At 47.4% G+C, this 24,057-nt stretch overlaps 1 protein-coding gene across 2 annotated transcripts in view; it reads left to right on the top strand.

Annotated features, from left to right (window-relative positions):
* The window catches only part of NGEF (neuronal guanine nucleotide exchange factor), a 103,022-nt gene that overhangs the window by 15,460 nt on the left and 63,505 nt on the right, over positions 1–24,057 (top strand). For both annotated transcript variants that reach the window (XM_045794105.2, XM_045794104.2), the window contains 2 exons: positions 15,564–15,906; positions 19,223–19,337. In XM_045794105.2, coding sequence (XP_045650061.2) covers positions 15,639–15,906; positions 19,223–19,337 — 383 coding nt within the window. In that variant the 5' untranslated portion in view covers positions 15,564–15,638. The remainder of the gene's footprint in view (positions 1–15,563; positions 15,907–19,222; positions 19,338–24,057) is intronic.

Below are 24,057 nucleotides of genomic sequence, written 5' to 3'. Positions count from 1 at the left end.
TGGTTCATTCATGTTATAGCATGTATCAATATTTAATTTCTTCCTAGGACTGAATAACATTCCATTGTATGGATATACCACATTTTATTAATCTGTTCATCAGCTGGTGGACATTTGCATTGTTTCTACATTTTGCCAGTTATGAATAATGTTGCTGTGAATATTCATGTATAACTTTTTGTGTGGACATATGTTTGCATTTCTCTTGGGAACACACTTAGGAATGGAATTGCTAGGTCATATGGTAAATCCACGTTTAGCCTTTTCAGGAACTGCCACACTATTTTCCAAAATAACTCCACCGGGGTACCTGGGTGGTTCAGTCGGTTAAGCGTCTGCCTTTGGCTCAGGTCATGATCTCTGGGTCTTGGGATCAAGCCCCATGTCAGGCTCATCACTCAGCGGTGGGTCTGCTTTTCCCTCTCCTTCTGTGATCTTTCTTGCTCTTGCTCTCTCTCAGATAAAATCTTTTAAAAAAAAAAGCCTGCACCATTTTACATTCCCATCAGCAGTATATGAGGGTTCCAATTTTTCTATATCTTCACCAATGCTTGTTATTATCTGTCTTTATTATTATCGCTATCCTACTAGATACGAAACGGTATCTCATCGTTGTTTTAATTAGTAGTGGTGTTGAGCAAATTGTCATGTGCCATTTGTATAACTTATTCGGAGAAATGTCTATTCAGATCGTTTGCCGTATTTTGATGTCATCTAAAAAAGCATCGTCTAATCTGATGTCAAGAAAATTTACATCTGTTTTCTGCTAAGAGTTTTATAGTTTTAGCTCTTACAATTAGGTCTTTGATCCATGTTGAGTTAATTTTTGTGTATGGTGTGAGGTAGAGATCCAAATATATTCTTTTGCATGTGAATACTCAGTTGCCCCAGCACCATTTGTTGAAAAGATTATGCTTATCCCATTGAATGGTCTTGGCACCCTTGGCATCTACGGTCAAAAAGCAATTGACCATAGATGTATGGGTTGATTTATGGATTCTGAGTTCTATTCCACTGACCTATATGCTTATCCTTGTGTCAGTCTTGATTACTGTTGCTTTGTAGTGAGTTTTGAAATCAGGAAATGTGAGTCTAACATTATTCTTTTTCAGGGCTGTTTTGGCATGAGTCCCTAGAATTTCCATATGAATTTTATGATCAGTTCATTAATTTCTGCAAAGAAGCCAGCTGGGATCTTGATTTGGATGGTGCTAAATATGTAGATCAATTTGAGGTGTAATGCCATCTTAACAATGTTAATTCTTCTGATCCATGAAAATGGAATGTCTTTCCATTTATTTAGGTCTTCTTAAAGTTCTTTCAACACTATTTTATAGTTTTCAGAATATAAGTTTTGTGGGGTTTTTGGTTAAAATTATATTCCTAAATACTTTTTGACATTGTAAATGGAATCCTTTTATTTTTTAAACCTTTTTTAAATTTAAGTTCAATTAATTAACATATAGTGTATTATTAGTTCCAGAGGTAGAGGTCAGTGATTCATCAGTCTCATGTAATACCCTGTGTTCATTACATCACTTGCCCTCCTTAAAGTCCATCACCCAGTTACCCCATTCCTCCATTCCCCTCCCCTCCAGCAACTCTCAGTTTGCTTCCTGTGATTAAGAGTCTCTTATGGTTTGTCTCCTTCTCTGGTTTTGTCTTGTTTTATTTTTTCCTCTCTTCCCCTATGATCCTCTGTTTTGTTTCTTAAATTCCACATATGAGTGAGATCATATGATAATTGTCTTTCTCTGATGACTTATTTCGCTTAGCATAACACCCTCTGGTTCCATCCATGTCACTGCAAATGGCAAATTTTCACTTTTTGATGGCTGTGTAATATTCCTGTGTGTGTGTGTGTGTGTACACACCACACCTTCTTTATCCATTCGTCTGTCAATGGACATCCGGTCTCTTTCCATAGTTTGGCTATTGTGAACATTCCTGCTATAAACATTGGGGTGCAGGTGCCCCTTTAGATCACCACATTTGTATCTTTGGAGTAAATACCTGCTAGAACAATTGCTGGGTCGCAGGGTAGCTCTATTTTCAACTTTTTGAGGAACTTCCATACTGTTTTCCAGAGTGGCTGCACCAGCTTGCATTCCCACCAACAGTGTAGGAGGGTTAGAATTCTTTTCTTAATTTCACTTCTCCTATGCTCATTCCTACCATGTAGAAATGCAATTGATTTTTGTATATTGATCTTATATCCTAAAACCTTTCTGAACTTGTTTATTTCCAACAGTTTTTTAGGAGATTCCCTAGGATTTTCTAAATACAAGATCATGTCATCTGCAAATAGAGTTTAACTCCTACCATTCCAATCCTTTATTTCTTTTTCTTTACTAAGTGCCCTGGCTAGAACCTCCATTACACTGTTGAATAATACTGATGAGAGTAGGCGTCCTTATCATCTACCTGATTTTGTAGGAAAACATCCGGTCTTCCATAATTAAGTATGATATTAGCTGTGGAGTTTTCATAAATGCCCTTTATTGAGTTGAAGAAGTTTTCTTCTATACCTGGCTTGTTGAGTACTTTTATCATGAAGGAGTGTTGAATTTTGTCAAATCCTATTTGATCTCAAATGTCTATTGAGATGATCATATAATTTTTGTTCTTTATTTCATTGGTATAGTGCATTATGTTAATTTTTTTTTTTTTAGAGAGAGAGAGAGCACATGCATGCAAGGGAGGGGGGATGGGTGGGGAGGGAGAGAGAGAAACCCAAGCAGGCTCCTCACAGCCCAGAGCCTGACTCGAGGCTCGATCCCATGACCCCGAGATCATGAACTGAGCCGAAATCAAGAGTCGGACACATAACCAACTGAGCCACCCAGGCACCCCTTATTAATTGATTTTTGAATGCTAAACCAACCTTGCATTCCTGGGATAAATCTACTTGGTCATGGTGTATAGTTCTTTTTATAGATCAGTTTCCTGGAATTTTGTTAAGGTCTTTTCATTTATATTAATAAGAGATATTGGCGTTCAGTTTTCTTGTGATGTTTTTGTCTGGTTTTGTTATCCCTCCATTTTTTGTGTTGTGATGCGTTTTCCAGAATATAACATTTATATAGATAAGAATCCATTTCTGGGCTGGCCATTCTATCTCACGAATTAGTATTTCATGATGTTTAGAAGTAGACTCTTCATTACATATATTACTCAAAAATTTTGAGTTAATCTTCCCTATCTGACAGATGAACTTCATAATCAACTTATCGAAACATTCTGATGGGTTTTTTTTGGGGGGGTTTTTTAATTGGAATGTCACTAAAACTATATATTAACTTGATGAAAATTGACATATTTTTAATTTTCCAATCCAAGAAAAACCCATGCTTCTGTAAAGATGTGAGTCTCCTTTCTCAAGTTTTTATTTTATGCAAGTTGTTTGTTCTTATTAATACAGTTATCCTTTGTTTTCTGGTTTTGTTACTCTTATGATTGAAATCTCTCTCCTTTCTTGCTATTGTTGACATGTGGTGAATCTACATTGAGGATTCACCACACACTGAATTCTCTGTAATTCCAATAGCTTTGATTGGTACTTTTGATTTTCTAGGCACACAAATCATATCACCTGCAAATTATGATTATTTAATTTTCCTTTCTGATAACATTTGTTTTAAGTCTCATTACATTGGCCAACCCCCACGGAACATGTTAATCATGGGAGCAGGATCCTGCCCGATTTTCTAGCATTACTGTCTTTTTGATGTGCCAAGTACTCTTTATCATGATGTTTTCCTTCTCATCTCACTTTTAAAGGCCTTTCCTGGAGACTGGTATTTAATTTTGTCACTAATCCACTGATGTGCTATATTGTACTAAGATTGCTTAATGATGATAAGATTGCCTCTGAATCACTCCAAAAGCATTTTTTAAGAGCATTTTAATTAGAGAATTAAAACATCTCACTTAACAATTCATTCTTCTTCTGTACTTGATTTATTGGGGGGAAAATCTGGATTTTTTTTGAAGACATAAACATAAACAGCTTTTTCTTCCCCATTATGGCTACTTCTCTCCAAACTCACTACCCTGCCGTATAGCAGGGCTCTTAGAAGTCACTTAGGCAGATCCCATAACTTTTCTGCTTCCTATCATTTTTAGAAGTGATTCATTTCTGCATTTAAGATCTATCCTATTCATTTCTTTCTCAAAAGATTTATCTATTTAATTTTTGAATTGGTTAATACATTGACATAGCTTTAAAAAAATTAAAAAATATGAAAAGGTAGGTAAAGACTCCTTCCCTCCCACTGCTGTTCTCCGTTTGCCCAGGGTCCCTCCTCTAACTGATTATTGAAACTCATTTCTCATAACTCCTTCCAGAAGTTTTTAGGCACATCCTAATAAATTTGAATCTATTTCCCCCTTTTACCCTGATGGAAACATAATACATACCCTTCTGCCCTTGTTTTTGTTTCCTGGAGCTATCCTAGAATCCTTTCTTGATCAGAATTTAGAGCTGTCTTTTTCTTCCTTTTTAAACTACATCTTATTCTATTGATGGAAATTTTAGGAATTTTTTTTTTTTTTAGAGGGAGAGAATTTGCACACATGCATGTGAGTGGGGAAGCCGCAGAGGGAGAGAGTGAATCCCAAGCAGGCGCTGTGCTCAGTGCGGAGCCCAACAACGGGCTTGATCTCACAATCCTGAGATCATGACCCGAGCAGAAATCAAGAGCTGGGTGCTCAACCAACTGAGCCACCCAGGTGCCCCCAATATTTAGGAGTTTCTAGATGGCATGACCCGTTCCTGATGGAGAGACATTACAGTGTCTTCAACCACTTGCTCTCCGACACACACACCACTCCTCACCTCTACCAGCAGGTCTGTGGGCCAGATCCTGCAATGGGATTGCTAAGCTAGAGCATATTTGCATTTTACTTTGATAGACATTGCCAGCAATGATGGGGGCTTGCCTCTCAGCTTCACCAATCACTTACCGAACTTTTGATTTTTGACCAATGTAATAAGTAAAAAAAAAAAAAAAAAAAAGGATCCCAGTGTGGTTTGGATTTCCTTTTCTTTCTTTTTTTTTTTAATGGAAATGTTTTTTTTTTTTTTAAGATTTTATTATTTTATTTATTCGACAGGATAGAGACAGCCAGCGAGAGAGGGAACACAAGCAGGGGGAGTGGGAGAGGAAGAAGCAGGCTCATAGCGGAGGAGCCTGATGTGGGGCTCGATCCCATAACGCCGGGATCACGCCCTGAGCCGAAGGCAGACGCTTAACCGCTGTGCCACCCAGGCGCCCCTGGATTTCCTTTTCTTTTATGAGACATGAAGTTGAACATCTTTTGCAGGTGTTTGAGAGTGATCTGTATTTCATTTTCTATGAACTGTTCTTAGCCTTTGCCCATTTGTCAGGTTTAAATTTCCCCAAGTTCAACCTCACACTAATCAAAGTTCACTCCCCTTCCTCTAGCACAGGATAGAATATTTGGGGGGGGGGTGGGAGGTTTGACCTGGAGAAGCCTCTCGCTCCTCCCTGTCCTCAGGGTGGGGGAGGGAGCAGGGATCAGCAAGCTGAGCTGTCCTTCCATGGCTGGCTGTGTGTCTGCGGTAGGAGGCATCCCTCTGGTTCAGCCTGGCTCCGATGGCTTCTCTGATGGGTATTTAAGGCTGTCCCGGGCTAGTGTTCATCTGCACCTCTTCTCCTTTCCCTCCACCCCCCGCTCCAGACCATCATTCCCAGAGAGGGCACCACATCTCCCTCTGCTCCTAGAGGTACCTACGTGCTCCCAGCCCTTTCTCCAGCTTGGGTGGCCCATGGCTTGACCACGTGGCCACCTGGGCAGCCCCCTACCCCTATCACTTGTTAAGCTCTGAGCCCTAGGGAACCTCAGGGAATTCTGGGGTCTTCTTTGCAAGGGCTGTTCGGAAGGCCACAGATACCAAAGGTAAGGTCGGGGTGCCTCATCTTCTAGGGCACGCCAGGCCACAGTCCCTTCAAGCCCCACACATGAAGTCCCCCAGCAGGTCCCTGTCTTCAGAAATCCTCCCACCTGAAGCCAGCACTGGTTCCATGTTCAGTGTACCCCTGAGCCTCAGAAAGCATGGGGGAAGGGAGCAACAAAAGGACAAGGCACCATAAGCCTCTGCTCTCCGAACTCTTTCCCGGGAGATGTGGGAGTGGGCCTACAGGTTCCACAGCCCTGTGTCCTGGCTCAGAGCCTCCCGTCCTTGCAGGAACCCAGGACTTCTCCAAGTCTCCCTGGGAACCACTGCCCTCTTTGCCCGGAACATGGGACCCCAAAAAGCCAAGTCCCTCCCCACTTCCTCCTCTTCTATCATCCAGGTGGGGTTCAGGGAGGGGGCACACCTCCTTCAGTAACCCCTCAGGGGTGCTGGCTGACCCCAGCACAGCAGAAATTCAAAGAGAACTAAGTCACATCTGGCCTCAACACCAATTCCAGGATAATTGGGAAAATCCTGCTCTGCGTCCTACGATGCTTTCATTACCCTATTCCGTGCTTTCCCCTTTATATATTTCTCTTCTCGTTTTGCCTCTTAATTTATAAACTGTGTGCATACTTTTTCAAGAACTTTAACGCACAAGTCAGTCATCAATGATGCTTCTTAATCTTCATCAGTATATTTAGCGGATGAGCCTGCTGTTATTGCCATGAACTTGATTCTTAATTTCGGCTTCTGGTGCAAGGGTGGCTGTCCCTGGTATTTTAGTGAGAAGCCGAAAGCTGAGGGTGCCTCACCCAGGAGTTCACTCTGGTCTCTGCTGATAAAGGACAAATGCCCAAACTCCCCACATGGGCCAGACAGAGAGCAGCAAAGAGCACGTGGAGTGGACATCAAGGACCGGGGCGAAGGTTCTGTTCCCAGCTGTGTAAGCTCTGTGACCCCGGCAAGCCCCCACCCCTCCAGCAAGTGGGGCCAGACTGGTGGATCCCGGGCACTTTCTCAATCCTCCCTACCCACTCTCCCTGACTTTCACGTCCTGATTCCTTGCTCCTGCTCACACCAAACACCTACCACGTGCAGAAATGGGGAGGCCCTTCAAATGACGGACTACTTACTCTTGTTCTCAGAGCCCTTTGGTTCCTGGAAGAACTGCTTTAAAAATTCCATCACCCATAACTTTTCCAGAAATCTAAAGTCAAAGTTTTATTTACTGTTTTTAAGTTTCCAGTATCTGAGGTTTTTCCGTCCTTCCTCGTGCCTGCCATCACCTGCAGCCTCCTTCCTCTGGGGTCCTTACAGATGACCTCCTCTGTCCTCTGTCACCCCCACTGCCAGAGCTCAGTCGTGCTGTGGTCTCTGCCACCTGGGCTCCGCTCATGGTCTGTTGCTCCCCGGTGCTCATCATGAACTGTTTTTTTGCCAACAGGAATGTCTAATTTGTCCTTCTGGCCTCTGGCTTTCTTTTCCTTTTACGGGCTTTCTTCATGTTGCAGATTATGGAGAGAGAGAGAGAGAGATGTATCCCATACTTCCTATGAAAAAGAAACGTGCTCACCCCTCTATACCACTGCCTAGTTCCCAGGTTTAAAATGAATTTCGTTAATTTCTGTTGCCTCCTGAGGAAAAGGGTGCTGTCCACACTTGATCTACCACAGTCAATTCTGTCTTGTGCGTGAATTTTGTGACTGTGTCTAACGCCCTCCCTGTCTTCTGAGCGTGTCCCCGGGCACTAGGCTGCACCTCTGATGGTGTCTCCAGAGGACTCAGGGCCCAGCTGGCACTCCGCAGCTGTGTGCCCCGGAGACTGTTCCTTGTCTTGCCATGTTCTGGCCTCTGAAGAGATGTCGTTTGGCTTAGAAAGTTACTGGTCACTTGATGCTCGGTGAGCTGTTCCTGTAACCAGGCGCTAACCTTCCAGGTTCTGGTGGGTTCAGACCCCGTTGCATCGGACAGTGTTCAAATCCAGCCTCCTGCCAAATGCACCCTCTCTCTCTGACCTCATGCCCAACTTCTCCCTCACATTCCTGTTTCCTTTCCCACGGAATCAGTCCAACAGCCCTAAAGGAAAACCGGGGTTCATCTTTCCTTTTCTCCCCCTTTAGCCAAAAGCAAGCCAACAGGTCCAGTTTCAAAGTTCTGCCTCCTGTCTCCTCAGGGCCTCACTCACTGGTTTTCCTCTCAGAGAGAGCACCCAATGAAGCCTAGCCTCCCCCTCCCCAGTGCTTTCTATCCCCTCCCCATCAGTTAATCATTTGGAGGGCCTCCCCATTTCTGCACATAGTCGGTGTGGTGTTCGGGATAAGCAGGCAACAAGGCATCAGGGAGACTGGGTGGGGAGGACTGAGGAGGCGCCCGAGGCCCCCCAGCTGTACCCCCACTGGCTGGAGGGGCGGGGGCTTGCTGGGGTCACAGGGCTTGCATACCTGGGCTGCTTCCATATCTTGGCTACTGTAAATCAGGTGCGTTAAACACAGAAGTGCTTCCATCTTTTCAAAGCAGTGTTTTCATTTTCTTTGGGTAAATACCCAGTCATGGAATTACTGGATCATAGGGTAGTTCTATTTTTAATTTTTTAAGGAACCTCCATTCTGTTCTCCACAGTGGCCGTACCAGTGTGCATTCCCACTGACAGTGCACGAGGCTGCCTTTTCCTCCACGTCCTCGCCAACACTTGTTTCTCGCCCTTTGATTCTCGCAATTCTGACAGGTGTGAGGTGATGTCACATTGTGGTTTTGATTTGCATATCCCTGATGATAAGCAATGTTGAGCATCGTTTCATGTGTCTGTTGGCCATGTGGATGTCTCCTTTGGAGAAATGTCTGTTCATGTCTTCTGCCCATGTTAATCGGATTTTTGGGTTTTTTTGGTGTTGAGTTGTATAAGTTCTTTATATATTGTGGATACTAACCCTTTATTGGGGATATCATTTGCAAATGTCTTCTCTCATTCAGTAGATTGCCTTGTTCTTCTGTTGACATTTTACTTTGCTATGCAAAGGCTTTTTATTTTGGTGTAGTCCTAATAATTTCTTTTTGCTTTTATTTCCCTTGCCTCAGGAGACAAATCTAGAAAAATGTTTCTATGGCCAATGTCAAAGAAACTACTGCCTATGTTTTTTTTCTAAGACTTTTATGGTTTCAGGTGTCATATTTAGATCCTTAATCCGTTTTGAGTTTATTTTTGTGTATGTGAAAGGAAGTGGTCCAGTTTCATTCTTTTGCATGTAGCTGTCCAGTTTTCCCAGCACCATTTGTTGAAGAGATTGTCTTTTCCCCATTGCATATTCTTGCCTCCTTCATCAAAGATTAATTTACCATATAAGCATGGGTTTATTTCTGGGCTGTCTATTCTGTTTCATTGATCTATGTGTCTGGTTTTGTGCCAGTACCAGACTGTTTTGTTTCCCCCCTCAGTTGCTTCTATCCCCCTCCCCCTCAGTTGCCTCTATCCCCTTCCCCCTCAGTTACTTTTATACAGTTATATTTCCTGTTCAACCATGGTCTGGGTTCCACAAGGACCACAGCCCCCTTCCTTCCCCAGGGAACCCCCACTCCGCGCCACCTCCTGGAGCCAGCACTGCCCCACGTGGCCATGATGCACTGGGGCTTCACCTGTGTGGAGAGCCAGCTGGCACCTGTGCCTTGCCCTGAATTCTCCTTCTCCTGCCCCCTTTCTGATCCCGCCCTTCGTACCACTCACTCCCCAATTTCTGAATTCCAACTTTAAACCTTCCTAGGATCCTTCTCTCCTGTTTGGCTATTCCATTCCCTTCCTCTCCTTTGTCCTTTGCTCCTGCTGTGAGCACCGAAATGTTCAGGGCAGGGCCACAGCTGTCTTCCTTGTGGTCATCTGCTTTTCTACATTGTCTCCAAGGGGCACGTGTCCGCAGAGCATGCCGGCCGCAGAGTACCTTCTAGAGCAACTTTACAAGGTCCTTCTCTTGCTGGGGCTTTTCTACCAAACCAGAAACGTCATCGTTTTCCCTCTACCTAAAACCTTCCTCTCCAGCTTTCCCCACTTTGCCGGGGGGTGGGGGTGGGGCTTGGGGTGTGTTTATCGATCAAGGCAGACACTGTCATGTACCTGGGAGTCTAAGGGACCAGTTCCAGGACCAGGAATGACAGCTGAAGGCAGGCCAGGCCTGCATCCCTCCTCGGGGCCCCATCTTCTCATAGAGGTCCACCTGAGCCCTGAGACAACATCCAAGCCCTCCTGTTGTCAGGTCACAGCTGGGGTGGCTTCATTGTCCCCTCAAGGCCATATCCTCCTGCCCTCTGTCTGGACAGCTAACACACCCCACAGTCACCAGTGCTCTGGGCTCCTCCCTGAAGACAAGGTGGGGTCTTCAGCATGGTCCTGTTGAGAAGCCTCCCCAAGTGTTCCTGTCTGGAGTCGCCAGTGCCTTCTGCTGGATAACCCATGCTCTGCCCTCAGCTCCAGGCAGTGACCTTGAACTGCCCTCTGGGATGTTCTGATTGACCAGGGAGTGAAGCTCCCCCACCCAGGGCTCCCCATGATCTGCGGCTCATCCTGGCCCTTCCTTGCAAATACCCTCCACTGCCCTCCCTGTTCCTCTCTGCTTTGTAGTCCTGGCTTCCTCCTGTGGCTCCTATCAGCCGTGCGAAGGCCAGGCCTGGTCTTACAGGCTGTCCCCGGCGCCCCCAGGGGTCTGCTTCAGAGCAGGTGCCCAGATGGCTCCTCTAGATTCACTGCATGCCCTCAGGCCCTGTGGAAGATCCCTCCCTACAGCACTTCATCCCCCCTTGCCTGTCTCCTGACACCCCCTCCTCCTGCCTGCCCCAGCTCTGCTCTCCATCAAGACTATCTGTCTCTGACCAGCAGCAGACAGGACCCAACCTGGCCAAAGCGAGGGGCAGCATGGGGCGGAGCTCCCTGCTGGCTCCTGCTCCCACAGCTGCTGAAGATGCTGTGGTCCTGCTCCATAAGGATCTTGCTCAGGGCTGGGCCACGGACTCACAGGGCAGGCATCCCGGGCCTCACCCTGGATGTCTTGAGTCAGAAACTGTGTCTTAATAAGGGCCCCAGGTGACTCCTCGCATGCATATTTGAAAGGCCCTGGCCTCACCTCCCCGTGTCCACCAAGCCATCATCCCCCCACCCCCAGCAGCTGGCCTGGGTTGCCACAGCTGGGCTGGCAGCCAGCTTCCCCCTCCCCTCCCCACCACCTTCTCCCATGTGTCCTGACCTCCCAGGCCACTGACTCACGCAGGGAGGCCCCCTGGCCCTCAGCCCAATGCAGGGAGGTTTAAGAGTCACCCTTGGCTCACATGCCTGAAGCCACATAGCTAGCACAGAGAACAGCCTAGAACCACCCCCCTCCCGCCGCCCGACACACACGCACTTCCCGCTCCTGCCTCTGATTCATCCTTGCCAGCCTTCAACCAAGCTTTACAACGGCAACTTTTAACCACATCACATGGATTTCAGGTTTCCCCCAACAAACAAATCCGACAGATGGGGTGTGATCCTCACCAAACCATTTACCAGCTGTGTGATCCCAGGCAAGTTGCCAGAGCTCTCTGACTTGCAGCTTCTTTATCTAGAAAATAGTGGTGACTTCCACAGGGACCTCAGGGAGATACTGCATCCACTTGCCCATTGTTGCAGATGACCAATGTCTACAGAGCGCTGCTGTGTACACAGCACGAGACAGCACCGAACCAGAGACCCAGTCCTGCCCTTTCAGGTGCTTCCGGAGCAGGATCCCGAGCAGGAACAGAGACGCACAGTCCACGCCCACAGGGGCCCGGGGGGAGAGCACACCAGCGGCGCTCGCTGAGTGCGGGGATGGGTGTCCTGCAAATACAGCTTCCGATCACACATGCGTCCTGTGCACTTCCAACCAAAGCCGCCTGGAACAGAGAGACATAGGCTTCAAGCTACTCAGGAGTTTAAGAAAAACATGAGGAGATGGGAGGAGGGCTGCCAGGCTCTCCAACAGTTAATGGATATAGAAGAATTGAAGTGATTATAAAAATATTTCAGATGTAGAGCACAGTTGCCCGAAATAGGCAATAATTGAGGTGGAATTAGAGTTGTTTTTTAGAGAGTTCCACAAATTGTGTGTGTGTGTGTGTGTGAAGTGTGTGCGCGCTGTCTTAGCGATGGAATACATTTTCTCAGGGTTTCAGAGACCCATCATTTAAAGAAAATGACAGGGATGACTTGAGAGCAACTCCTGGGGCTCTCGTCATGCCCTGAGCTTCCCTCTGAGGGGTCCCTGAGCTGCCCTAGATCTCAGATTTTGAGAGCTGGCCAGGCGTCCCATGAACATCCACCTACCGCCATGTTTTCTGCATGCGACTCTGAGGTCTATACTTGCTCAGCGTGAGTAGGTGATTACAGGTGGCAGAAAATGAATATTCAAACCCCAGTCCCCTGCCTCCCAGCCAAATGCCCTTCACCATACATCACACAGGCTTCCATGAGCTCACAACACCACCCAGCCAACACCGGCGATCAGCAAGGATACAACCAGGCTGAACGTCAAGTGGGATCCCACCAACCAAAGCTGCGTCGTTCCGTCTGTAGGACAGCCAGGAAAAGGCAAATGAGGAACGTGTACAGACTGGTGGTCACCAGACGGTGCAGGAGGGGCTGACCGCAGTGGGGCACAGGGAACTTTTGGGGTGCTGGAGTATCCTGTATGTAGATTAGGGTGGCGGATACGCTAACTGCATTCGTCAAACCTCATAGAACCATACACTAACGAGAGCAAATTGCACTGCATATAACTCGTACCTCAATTTTTTAAAAAGCAACCTAAACTTACACGGGGTGATGATAAGAATCAGCATCTTCAAGACAAAACCCAGTCTGTGTTCAGGGCCATGACACGGAGGCCGTGGGAATGCCCTATTCGTAAGAGTCTGCTTCAGTCAAGGATGTCCAATTGCACACACTCCTCCTGGGAGGTTTTTCAACACATCCTCAAATCAGCATGCTCCAACCCCAAGCAGGTTTGCTTCCACTTACCTGACAGGCAGCGAGTGGCATTGGCCTGGCCTGTCACCCTGGCCCATCGCCTGCCATGGGGACGGCCCCTCCCTGGTCCTCCCCAAACCACCATGTGTCACTTATCCTGTCATTTCCCCTTGCACATCTTCCCCACCCCAGCCCCTACCTGCCACACCTGGGCGATACCTATGTGATACCTGCCCTCTGGCTTCGGGTGCCCAGCCCAGCCCGCCCAGCGCTTCCAGGATCCTGACGCCTCCACCCCCATAGTCATCAAGGATGTAGCAGGGACTCCCTGACCTGGTTCAGAGACCTCCACAGATGGGCCCCAACACACAATTAACTCCTGCATTACCCACTTCTGCCCACTTGCCCTCTGCCCCCAGATCAAGCTGAGAACAGCCACTGTACCCTAGGGAGGCATAAAGGCAAGTGAAAGAGGAGAGAAGGGGATGTCAGCGGGTAGGCCAGAGTCACGGAACCCTAAAATCAACAGCTTCTGTGTGGACATTGTCAGTGACGGGGAATTCACTGCCCCCAGAGCAGCTGCTCCGCCTTGGCCAACTCTGAACTCCAAAGCTGAAGTCTGTCCTTGCCTGTGGTCTTAATTCACCCCCTCTTGGCCCCAGGCCCCAGAGAGCAGATTTGTGATGACCCTGACCTTGGCCCTCCTGGGTCTTCTCTCCCCATTCCCAACCAGACTGCAGGGCAGAGGGTCCCCCCTCCATCTGGCCAGGATAGAAACCTCTCATTCTCTCTCGTTCTCATCCCTTGCTGACTGGGATTCAACTTGGTGTGAGGGGAAACCACCCCTCCTGCCTGCGAGCTGTGGGTTCCTCGCCACGTTTATAATAAACTTTGCCCTGCCAGGTACTCCTGCGAGGGATGTCCCCCCAAATGTGACCTCTTGGTCTCTACATGGTCATCTCTGGCCCCCTGAAATCATAGCTTTACTCTCTGAGGCAAAGCATTAGCCAGTGGGACAGGACCTCTCCAATGATCCCACAGGGCACACCCCAGCATTTATGGACCAGGACATGGATGCTGGGTCTACCAGAGGCTTGCTGGGGTCCCATAGCTGGCCATGGTGCTGAAGGAGCTCCCCAGGTCCTCACAAGCCAGGCCAAGCTGCCCAAGGTAGGCCCTTGTCCTAGTGCTCCCTGACTTCTAACACCTTAACACTTGTTTCTGCTTGGCTGGTTACTGATAGGCAAGGTCACCAATGGAATACCACCAGACCTGCAGGCAGGTAGGAAAGGAGGCAATCTCCTAGGACAAACTTTCTGCATCTGTGTCATTAGGTGGCCGGTTCCAGGAGCCAGAGCCACTCTCAGTCCTCAAATCTCCCTGACCAGAAAGACCTAATTCCTGCCTTAGATAAACAAAGCTCTGCCTGGCGCAAGGGAAGACACCCTTCCTGAATATTCTAAGATCACCTGACCAACTGACCTGAAATGTGTTTGGACTGGGGTGAGGGGAAGAGAAGGGGGTTGGGAACTCACCCTTGGGGAACTGAGGGCGGTGCCTGGGGTAGCCAGGGTACCTGCTGTAAGCAGAGGGGTGTGGTGGGAAAGGGGTAGGTGTGCCTCAAGTCCAGATCCCCATTCTTTACATTTTTTACAAAAGAAAGCAGAAGCAGAAAAGAAAAGCTTTCCTGAGTCTTTAAACTCTGAAAACATGATAGAAGTTCTGCACCCATAATTAAGAAAGATGTATCTGCATAAACACAGCCTCTGCATACAATATATGCACCCCTTAAACCTCCATAGAGTCCATGGGAGCTCAGGTTCTGAACCCTCGGATAGATGGGAAGCCACAAAGAACCCTAGCATGGCCCTCCTGTCTAGCACACCATCCTGACCAGCTTACACTCTACTCAAGGATCTGCTATGTCCCTCGCCACTTCAAGAACCCGTACTCTGGAAGGCCCGTGTTGGGAAGAAAATGGGTTTTGCCCGGACAGTCCTGGTATAATTCAATTAGACCCCTTTTCCTGTGAACAGTGCCCTGGTTTAGATGATATCCACTATGGTCACCCCAGGGGGAGGTAACCATTCTGTGCCCCCAGCTGGTGGGGTGGGGGAGGGCTTGTTCCCACAGCTGTCCAACAACGTCATCCTAGCAGGGAGGCCACTGATCTACCAACTAGCCCTAGCCACCAGTGGACGGCAGGAGGTTTGTCTCCACAGGATTCAAGTCTTCCCACTTCTGAATTTACAGCTGTACGACCGTCACTCGCTGATAGTCCTTTTGAGTCTCCCCAAGACTTTACTTTTGTGTCTGTCTGTACATCTTCCCTTTCTTCACTTTGGTTTCCCGGAGTTCTCCTCACTGTTTTTGCTCCTCTTTCTCTTGAATCAGTCGGAAGATGTTTACTTGAAAGCTAGTTATACAAGCCACTTTAAGCATTTCCCCCAAAGTGCATCCTATGAATAGAATAAACAAACTTCAATTATAAAATGATACATGAATGCATCCAAATTGCAGTGGTTAAACTGTAATTTTCACTGATAAAAATGCGGTCGCCCAGATGTGCAGACTCTTCCAAATTTCATCAAATCCGAATGGGAGTGGAAGACTAGACGCTGAATGGAACATTTAGCCTGATGACCCTAACTGAAAATTGTTCTCCTTCTCTTCCAGAGCATTCAAACTGGTGAAGCTAGAGAGGTTACCCATCTCCAGTCGCTCTGCTGAGAAACAAGCGGACCGATTTCCATGGAGACCAGGGGATCTGAAGGTTTGGAAAAGCCCTGGAAGAAATCGGTGAGTGGTTCACAGGAGACTGATGATGTGCAGGACAAGGTGAGACCCGAGTTACTCTCAGAAGATGAGAAAACGCGCCACGCCAACCGAGAGACGCAAGACAGAGAACCCCGCCGCCACATCCCGATTCAGAGAAACTCCATCTTCAACCGCACCGTGAGACGCAAAAGCAAAGGCAAAGCCAGAGACACTCCTGAAGAGAACACCCCCCACCCGGCAGGTCAGTACCAGGGACAGCTGGTACTGCTGTCCCTTGATATCCCAGTGGAGTCATCAGGGTTGAAGGGCCCTAATTAAATGAAAGAAGAATAAAAGGCCTTGAAAATTGTCAAGGACAGGTCCAATAAAATGAAACACTTTGAAGCTGTTATCTAAAGGATTCGATTCCTGCAATAGGATGATGTGGGTACTTCAGGAGAGAGCGTTGACCCAGATTATACGATAAGACTAGCTTCTGTTTAAGAGACACATCTTGTTCTAGGACTCAGCAAAACAGCCCCAGACATCCATGCCTTCGAGCAGGGAGGCTTGGAGCTGTATGCGTTTGTGGATATCTGGGAACCTGAGTTTCCTGAGCCGTGAGGTCCCATCGTTGTTCTCTCACTGTTGCGGTGATGGCCAGTTTCTGCCGCACTGGAAATACCTGAGATGAATACCTTGGGAATAGCTTTGCGGCTGGATCCCCTCGTCTTTTAAATGAGTCCCCAGCACATCTTATCTGCTCAAAGTATATTTCTTGAGCAGAATAAGGTTCAGAAACTTTTACAACTGGCGGGGGTGGGGGGCAGGGCTGTCAGAGCTGCAAACTCCTTTCTTTGTGACTTGCCCACATGCCTGAGCGGGCAGCATGCTGGGGTTGTGGAGCAGGTGCTCGTTTCTTAGCCCCCGGGGTACAGCACCTGCCACCAGACAGTCTGCCACGGTATGTGTGCTGGGCGTGGCAACCCCTGCTTTAGGTCCAGGGACTTCACGAACTCCTTTGAGACATTCACTGAACCCTGTATCAGGGAGCCTTTGCCACATGGTAAACCACCCTCAAGACATAGAGACAAAAACAACAATATTTATTATTTCTTGTGATTCTGGGGGTTGATCGGGTGTTGTGTTGTCTGTCTGACCTCTGCAGTCTGCTGGCGGCTCATCTGGGGTTGGAAGGTCAAGGAAACCTTGCTGGACTCCCAGGTGGCTAGTGAGCGGGTGGGCCAAGGTGGGCCTCAGCTGAGATGCCTTTTCTCCGTTCTGAAGGATGCTGGTCACCCTTCAGCAGGTTGGCTTGGGCTGGTTCACACGGCAGCAGGCTTCCCAGGTCAAGAGCAGAAACCATTCCCAAGAGGCCTGAACTCAGACCTGTAGAGTCCCTTCTACCACATTCTGTTGGTCCAAGCAGTTCACACGCCAGCCCAGAGAGATGCAGATGGATACCCCAACCCCACTGTCGGATGGGAGGGGTGGCAATCTGTGGGTGTCTGCTGTCTACACACACTAACAAAATTATGCATCAAGTACTGAATTAAGAGCAAGAGAAATACGATGGAAATGCTATACTCGTGGAAGCTGGGTGAACATATGTTATATGACCCTCTCAACTTTGGGGTATGTTTGAAAATCTTACTAAATGACAAGTTAGAAACACACTCCCACACAAAGAAAGTTGGAGTCTCTGCCCTTGAGGGACCCGCAATATTGTAATGATGTCATTTACTGCAAGCAAAGTCTCAAAGTTTACAAGAAAGGTAAAGGCAAAAAACGAGACCCCTCCGGTGCGGTTAGGAAAGAATCCCCACAGGAGAGGATACTTTAGATGAGTCTTGAGGGGTGCGTGAGGACATGGCCAGAGAGAGAACAGGAGCTAACTTGGCACTTGGAGGTACTCAGTGTTACAGGTGTACTTACTACACCCATTTTACAGATTAAAAACAACAACAACAACAACGACTGAAGCAAAGAGAGATTGAGTCACTTACCCCAAGTCACACAGTTAGTGAGCGGCCTGGCTTGAGCTGGAGTTCTGATCCTTCTCACCCCAAAGCCTCTGCAGATGGAAAAGGGGGTTAGGGCAGCTCTTTTTAACAGAAATGTAATGCAAGCCACGTCTGTCGTTTTAAATTTCCCCGCAGCCACATCAACAAAAGTAAAAAGAAACAGGTAAAATTCATTCTAAAAACGCATGTTAGCGAGCACAAAGCATGCAAAATAGGGTCGTTCCACCGCACAGTCAATAATCAATATAAAAAGTTAGTAATGAGACATTTTGCTTTTTTTTTACAATATGTCTTTGAAAACTGTGGAATATTTTTGTTGGAAATATTTGATCTGGATTTAGGTTTCATAAAATGTACAGTCAGAAAAGCAGATTTGCATACCCAGACTGTTCCATATATGCTTAGAAGTTTTCCAGTAGCTAAATTGAGTATTGGTTTTTACATTTAAATTTAAATTAATTTAAGCTAAAAAGAAATGAAGAATTCACTTCCTGAGTCACACCGGCCACGTTGCAAGTGCATACCAGCCACACATGGCTAACAGGGCCCCTATTGGATCTCGCAGGGTTAGAGCGTTGCAAGCAGACAGAAAAGCACATACAGATGCCCAGGGTCAGGGGCCAGGGGTCTTTCTGAGCAGGAGCAAAGGCGGGTGTGGGGCTGGGTCTGAGATGAGCCTGGAGAGGGAAACCGCATCAAGGGGGAAAGAGCGTGTGGCTTCCCAAGCCGAGAGGAGAATGCCGACGCCAGTGTAGACTAGAACAAGGGTCACTTTACTTCTTGCCACTCTCAAAGATGCCATTGATGTCCAGACCATAAATATTTTCAGCAGACTCCGAGTTTCATTTTTAAAGTGACTCCCTGTTTCACTTCCCTGCAGTTAACTCCCAAGACAGTCCAGAACTTCCTGATCCAGACTCCAAGGAGAAAATGCTCCCCTGCTCTGCCCCAGAGGAGCAGACAAAACAGATCACGGCTTTGGGGTTCCCTGGCCCGCTCCCAAACAACAAAAGATTTGTGCTCTGGCTTCACTCTGCTAAAGGGCTGCCTTTTCGGTCACACTAGAACACGGAATGACGACCCACCTACAGGCGACCTGTCGCCCCTGGGGGAGGGAGCTTGACTTACTATTTAATAGCGATTAGGATTCGGACATCGTAAAGTTAGATGTTAAAAGATTGATAAATTGCAAATGATTTTTGTCCAGTAGAAGCAAGAACACTGGTAGTTCTGGTTTTATTGTCCTCTAAGACATTAATTAGGTTTGTATCTAAGTTCGCAATCTCATTTTCAATATTCTTTTCCTACTGACTGTGTCTGCACATGAATTTTCTTGCATCGCAATTATAATTTTTGTAGAGATGGCATCCCAGGTCACTGAATACTTTCAAGCCGTGGCAAATTGCCCTCCAGGGGCATGAGAGGAAGAACACCCTTCTTCATTCCTCTTCCTTCCCTCCCAGGGTGAACTTGCTACTGTCCCCGTCACAGAGAACTGCCTGAAATGGGGGAGATGCGCATTTTCTAATTCTCTGCCCTTCTTAAATGTCACAGATTCAGTGGAAAATGGACAGCCTGCAAATGAGCCCCTGACCTTGAGCTCCCCCCAGAGCAGAATGTCTCAGTGGAGAATCCCAATACGGCCAGACCCAGGAGCCAAGAGAACAAGGTGAGAGAAAGCAAACCGTAGGAGGGGTCGTTCACGACCAGATGTGGCGGGGACCATCGAGGCAAAGTCTTGGCAGGGCTGCAAGGGTGTCTCGTGGTTCTTTTAAAAAGTCACTTTTTGTTGCCCGTGTTAAAAAAAAAAAAAAAAAAAGCAAAACTCTACCATTTCCTTTTTTAAAAAATAACACATAGTTACTCTTCCGTCACAAAACTAGGAAATTATAGATTTTACAGATGTCAAGTGGAAAAGGAAAATCACTATATCATGCCACCACCAGAGACTTTAATGTAACTGTTGCAAAGCTTTTTTTCCTGTATAGTTTATGCCTATTTTCTCTTTATAAAATGGGATCTTACTATATATCCTATCTTCAAACTTACTTAATGGTATGTCACAAACACTTCTGCATGTTACCAAATGTTTTTCTACACAATCGTTTAATGGCTATAAAACAATCTATAGTATGATAGGATTGTAATTCATTAATCATGCTACTGTTGTTGGGCGTTTGGGTATTTTATCAGCTAGGGCTAAATTTAGCTGCTTGTAACCAAAAAACCCAAATGACACAGCTTAATGAGACAGAGATCTATTTGACTCGAGTGAAAGAAGCTTGGGGGGTTGTCACAGCAGCTTCTTCGTAACTCCAGGAACCCAGTCTCCTTCTACTCAGCCGTCAAGGTGATTGCCAGAGCTCCGGCCATCACGGCCACTGTTCAGGTGGCAGGAAAGAGGAAAGCAGAAGGTGGTGGGGGCACACGCCAGCCTGCTCTGCTCTCCTTTTAAGGAGCTTCCCTGAAGCCCACTCAATAACTGGTGCTTCTCTCTCATTGGCGCAAACTGACTGAGTCACGTGGCCACCTGCGCTTGCAAGGGAAGCTGGGAAATGTATGCTTCTTTCAAACCAGGTCTGTTTCCTCCCCTGGTAAATTGGGTCCATACCAAGGAATAAAGGAGAATGGATACAAGGAGGCAACAGCAATCTCTGACCTAAGGGAGTTTCGATTTTTTGCTGGTTTGTAAGCCACACTATGATAAATATCATTGTGGCAAAATCCTGACACCCATCTCTCATTACTTCCTTAAGTTCCTAGAAACTTCATACCTTCTACAAATCCCTGGATGGTTGCAGGGAAATAGCATTCCTAAATTTGTACTAGGGAAGCATGGGCTAAGCATCCTGTCCCAGAACCAGGTGATAGGCCTCCTGTCGCTTCCTGATACAACTTTGACCATAGGCCCTTGATTTTATATGTTTATATATATATAATTTTTATACATTTTATATACTTATGTATATAATTTAATAACTTAAATATGTAATATAATTTAAATAAATAATTTAATAATAATAAAATGAATTTATATATATAAATAAACGAGGGCCTCGTTCACTTACATGGAATTATATATTAAAGGCAGCTGCTTCCTGTTGCCTCTGTTCTGGCCTAGGAGGCAAAGAACAACACTGTGGATATCTGCCCACCTACACAGGAGGCTCCAAGAGACAGCTGCTGAAGTCACGCTTAGCTCCTCCCTTACGCCCAGGGGTCAGCAGGAATGACCGTACAAATGTTTGATAAGCAGGACCCAACGCTCTAGCAAGAGTCCCAGAGGGGCAGAGGAAGGGTCCTGGGAGCAAGGAAAGGAAAAGGACTCAGGACAGTGGCTGTTTCCCAACCAGCACACAAATGTTCCCATATTTTCACAATCAATAAAAGAGAGGGTAAGGTGACGGAGACTGGCCACCAGGTTTTGTTTTTGTTTGGGGGTAACTGTCAGGGTGCTGTGAGCTGTGCACTCCTTCCCAGGGAGGTTCCCCATTGTAGTTGTCGGGGTTCCCCAGAGAGACAGAACCAGCAGGACGTGGAGCAGGTAGGGGGACCTCGTTGTAAGGGTCCGGCTCACAATTGTGGAGGCCTGGTGAGGGCAGAATCCGCTGGAGGGGCCTGTGTCTGGACACCCAGGGAAAAGCTGAAGTTGGAGTCCAAAGGTGGTCTGCTGGCACAATTCTGTTCTGCTCAGTGAGGTTAGACTTTGTTCTATTAAGACCTTCAACTGTTTGGATGAGACCCACCCACCTTATGGAGGATAAACTGCTTTAGTCAAAGCTCATTGATTAAAGTGTTAATCTCAAAAAACATCTTCACAGAAACAGCCAGAATAATATTTGACCAAATGTCTAGGCATCATGGCCCAGCCAAGCCGACATCGGAAATTAACCGTCATATCGCCCATCTTCACCCGAGTGAGGAGGGGGGGTTTCAAGAGATCCCCTTGGAAATCTCTGAAGTCTGGGGGACACAAGGACCAGCACCTGGCTTGCTCCTAGAAACATCCAGAGATGAGCTGGCAGACAGCCTCATGGGAGGAGAGGGGAGAGGGCGGAACAGGGAGTGAGGGGCATCCACACCAAAGGCAAGGCCGAGGCACGTGTTTTCTCAGAGCCAAGTGTGGACCTCAAGGAAGAGACCCAGCTATGAACCACCCAAGACAGCTTCCTGCTGGGGGCCAGGTGGACCTTGGCAGAAAGTGGCTGAGAAACTTGGGGAGTCATAAAGTGGCCGGCTTGAGAACTCTGCACATGCCAAAGAGCTGTGGTCAGAGACCCCCAGCGAGGTATCTCTGAGGAGCCCCCACACGTGCCCCCCACTGAGCGCCCACACAGCGCGGGGGGCAGGACAGGAAGGGGCAGGAGGCAGAGGCTTTCCCGCTGTGGCAGGCCTGTGCTGGGAGAAGAGGGGTGCTGGCACTCTGTAGCAACTTCAGGGTGCTCTTCTGGATACCTAGCAGAAGAGACCGTCCGTTTGTAACCTAAGAGTCACCAAAAAAACTCTGAGTGCGCTCTGCCTGAGATTCCACGCAAGGCCCGGGCCGGTGGTACCAGCGGCAGGCAGGTGCAAGTGGGCAGAGGCGAGGAAGGCTGGAGCACCTTCCTGCTTGCACCCTACCCAGGCAAGCTGGCCCCAGGCTTACTCCAGTCTTGTGGCCCAAGTGAGGACAGAGGTTCTGGAGAGCTTATTCAGGTCAATCTCAAGATCCCCACTGTGATCATTGCTTCTATTAGGTCTTCTGAACCAGATTTCCGTGGCAGGCTAAGTCACAGTGTACCTGCTGTGGAAAAGTTTTCTAGAGAAAAGACCTCCTGATGGGCTGTCAGGCTCCCAGGGCTTTGAGCTATTGCTTTTAAAGGTAAAAACCAAAATACGAGTCTCTCCTGGGAATGCAGGAGCCACCGTACGTCAGGGTGTGTTTGACGTGACCCATCGGGGGTACCATTAGTGTGTGCGCGCACAGGGAGCATCCGTTCTCTTCTCTTCCTCTGTTCCCACCTCATTTTGCTAGCACCATGGCATTCACAGGCTCAGACCTCTATCTGTGTAAAGAAATGTAATCCCTGCTCCAGCCCACATCCTGTGTCCCCACCTTCGTGGGCTGCATCCCTCATTCAAAGGGCCATGGTTGAGTCCAAGCATCTCTCGCTAAGTTTCCAAAGTCACTTTCCCAGGGCCCGTAGCTCTCCATTCCTGCTGGAGACCCTTTTGCTCTAAGTTGGGAAAATAATTCTGTCTGCTAGATCTGTGCGTGGAAATGCAGGCTCCATGATCCAAATTTAACAGAGAACAGAACAGAACAGAAAAGGAAAGGAAAGGAAAGAACCCTCCGTGGTCCAAAGACTGGGAGCAGCTGAGGACGATGCAGTATGTCCACCCCATGCAGGGCCCCAAATAGCCTCTCCCTCTTTTTTGTAATTATCTCTCTAGTTAGTGTTTTCATCAAGGTGATTGGAAAAGGGCTCATTGAAGGAAATTTTACATGACAACAAAAGGTACAGATTTGGGGCATGATGAATGTATTAGTCAGCCCAGTGGCCATAACAAACACCGGACTGGGTGCGTAAGCAGCAGACCTTTATTTTCTCCTCATTCTGGAAGCCGGTCATCCAAGATCATGGTGCCGGCATGGTCAGGTTCTGGAGGGCTCCCTGCCTGGCTTGCAGACAGCCTCCTTCTCATGCAACCTCAGACAGACAGAGAAAGCAAGCGCCAGCCTCTTCCTCCTCTCAGGGGCCTGATCCTCACAATCTCATCTCGACCTAATTCTCTTCCAAAGGTCCCACCTCCAAATACCATCACACGGGGGCTGGGGATCCAACATGTGAATTTGAGAGGGGGGCACAATTCAGTTCACAGCAATAAATTTGTAGATCCATATACACCTACCTGACCATTGTCACATAACCAAAATATTAACTGAGGGATTTTAAAGATCTAACTGGTTTTATTAATCCCTTCATGAACTGGGCAGCATCCCATCTAGCAGGTAGAGGGGAGCTCCAAAGGCCTACACAAAGGGAAAGGTTTTTCAAGGCAACGTAAGAATATCATAAACAGGAAAAAAAAAAAAGGATTATTTCAGGGGAGGTCACCTTCATTTGGTGACAAAAGGGTTTTAGTTGGTGGATGACCTCATCTTCCATTAGGGGATGAAGAGGTCCCCTGTGACAGATCACCTTACCCATGCTGCTCCGAACATTCCTGACTGACCAGGTATAGGTTATATTCCTGGGGTGTTGAGAATTGGTTTACTGACTTGGGGCCTTAACCTAAGTGACACCATCTTGGGCCTGTGGTTTTCTTTGTACCACCATCAACCAGACCAAGAAACAGAGCATTTCCATTGCCCCATGAGGCTCCCTAAGACCCCCTTTTTCTGGTCA

Source organism: Ursus americanus, chromosome 1 (assembly GCF_024610735.1).
Source record: "Ursus americanus isolate L20-20 chromosome 1, mUrsAme1.1.p, whole genome shotgun sequence".
Lineage (NCBI taxonomy): Eukaryota > Metazoa > Chordata > Mammalia > Carnivora > Ursidae > Ursus > Ursus americanus.
The sequence above is the reverse complement of the archived record's forward strand: the minus strand, read 5'-3'. Positions and strand labels throughout refer to the sequence as shown.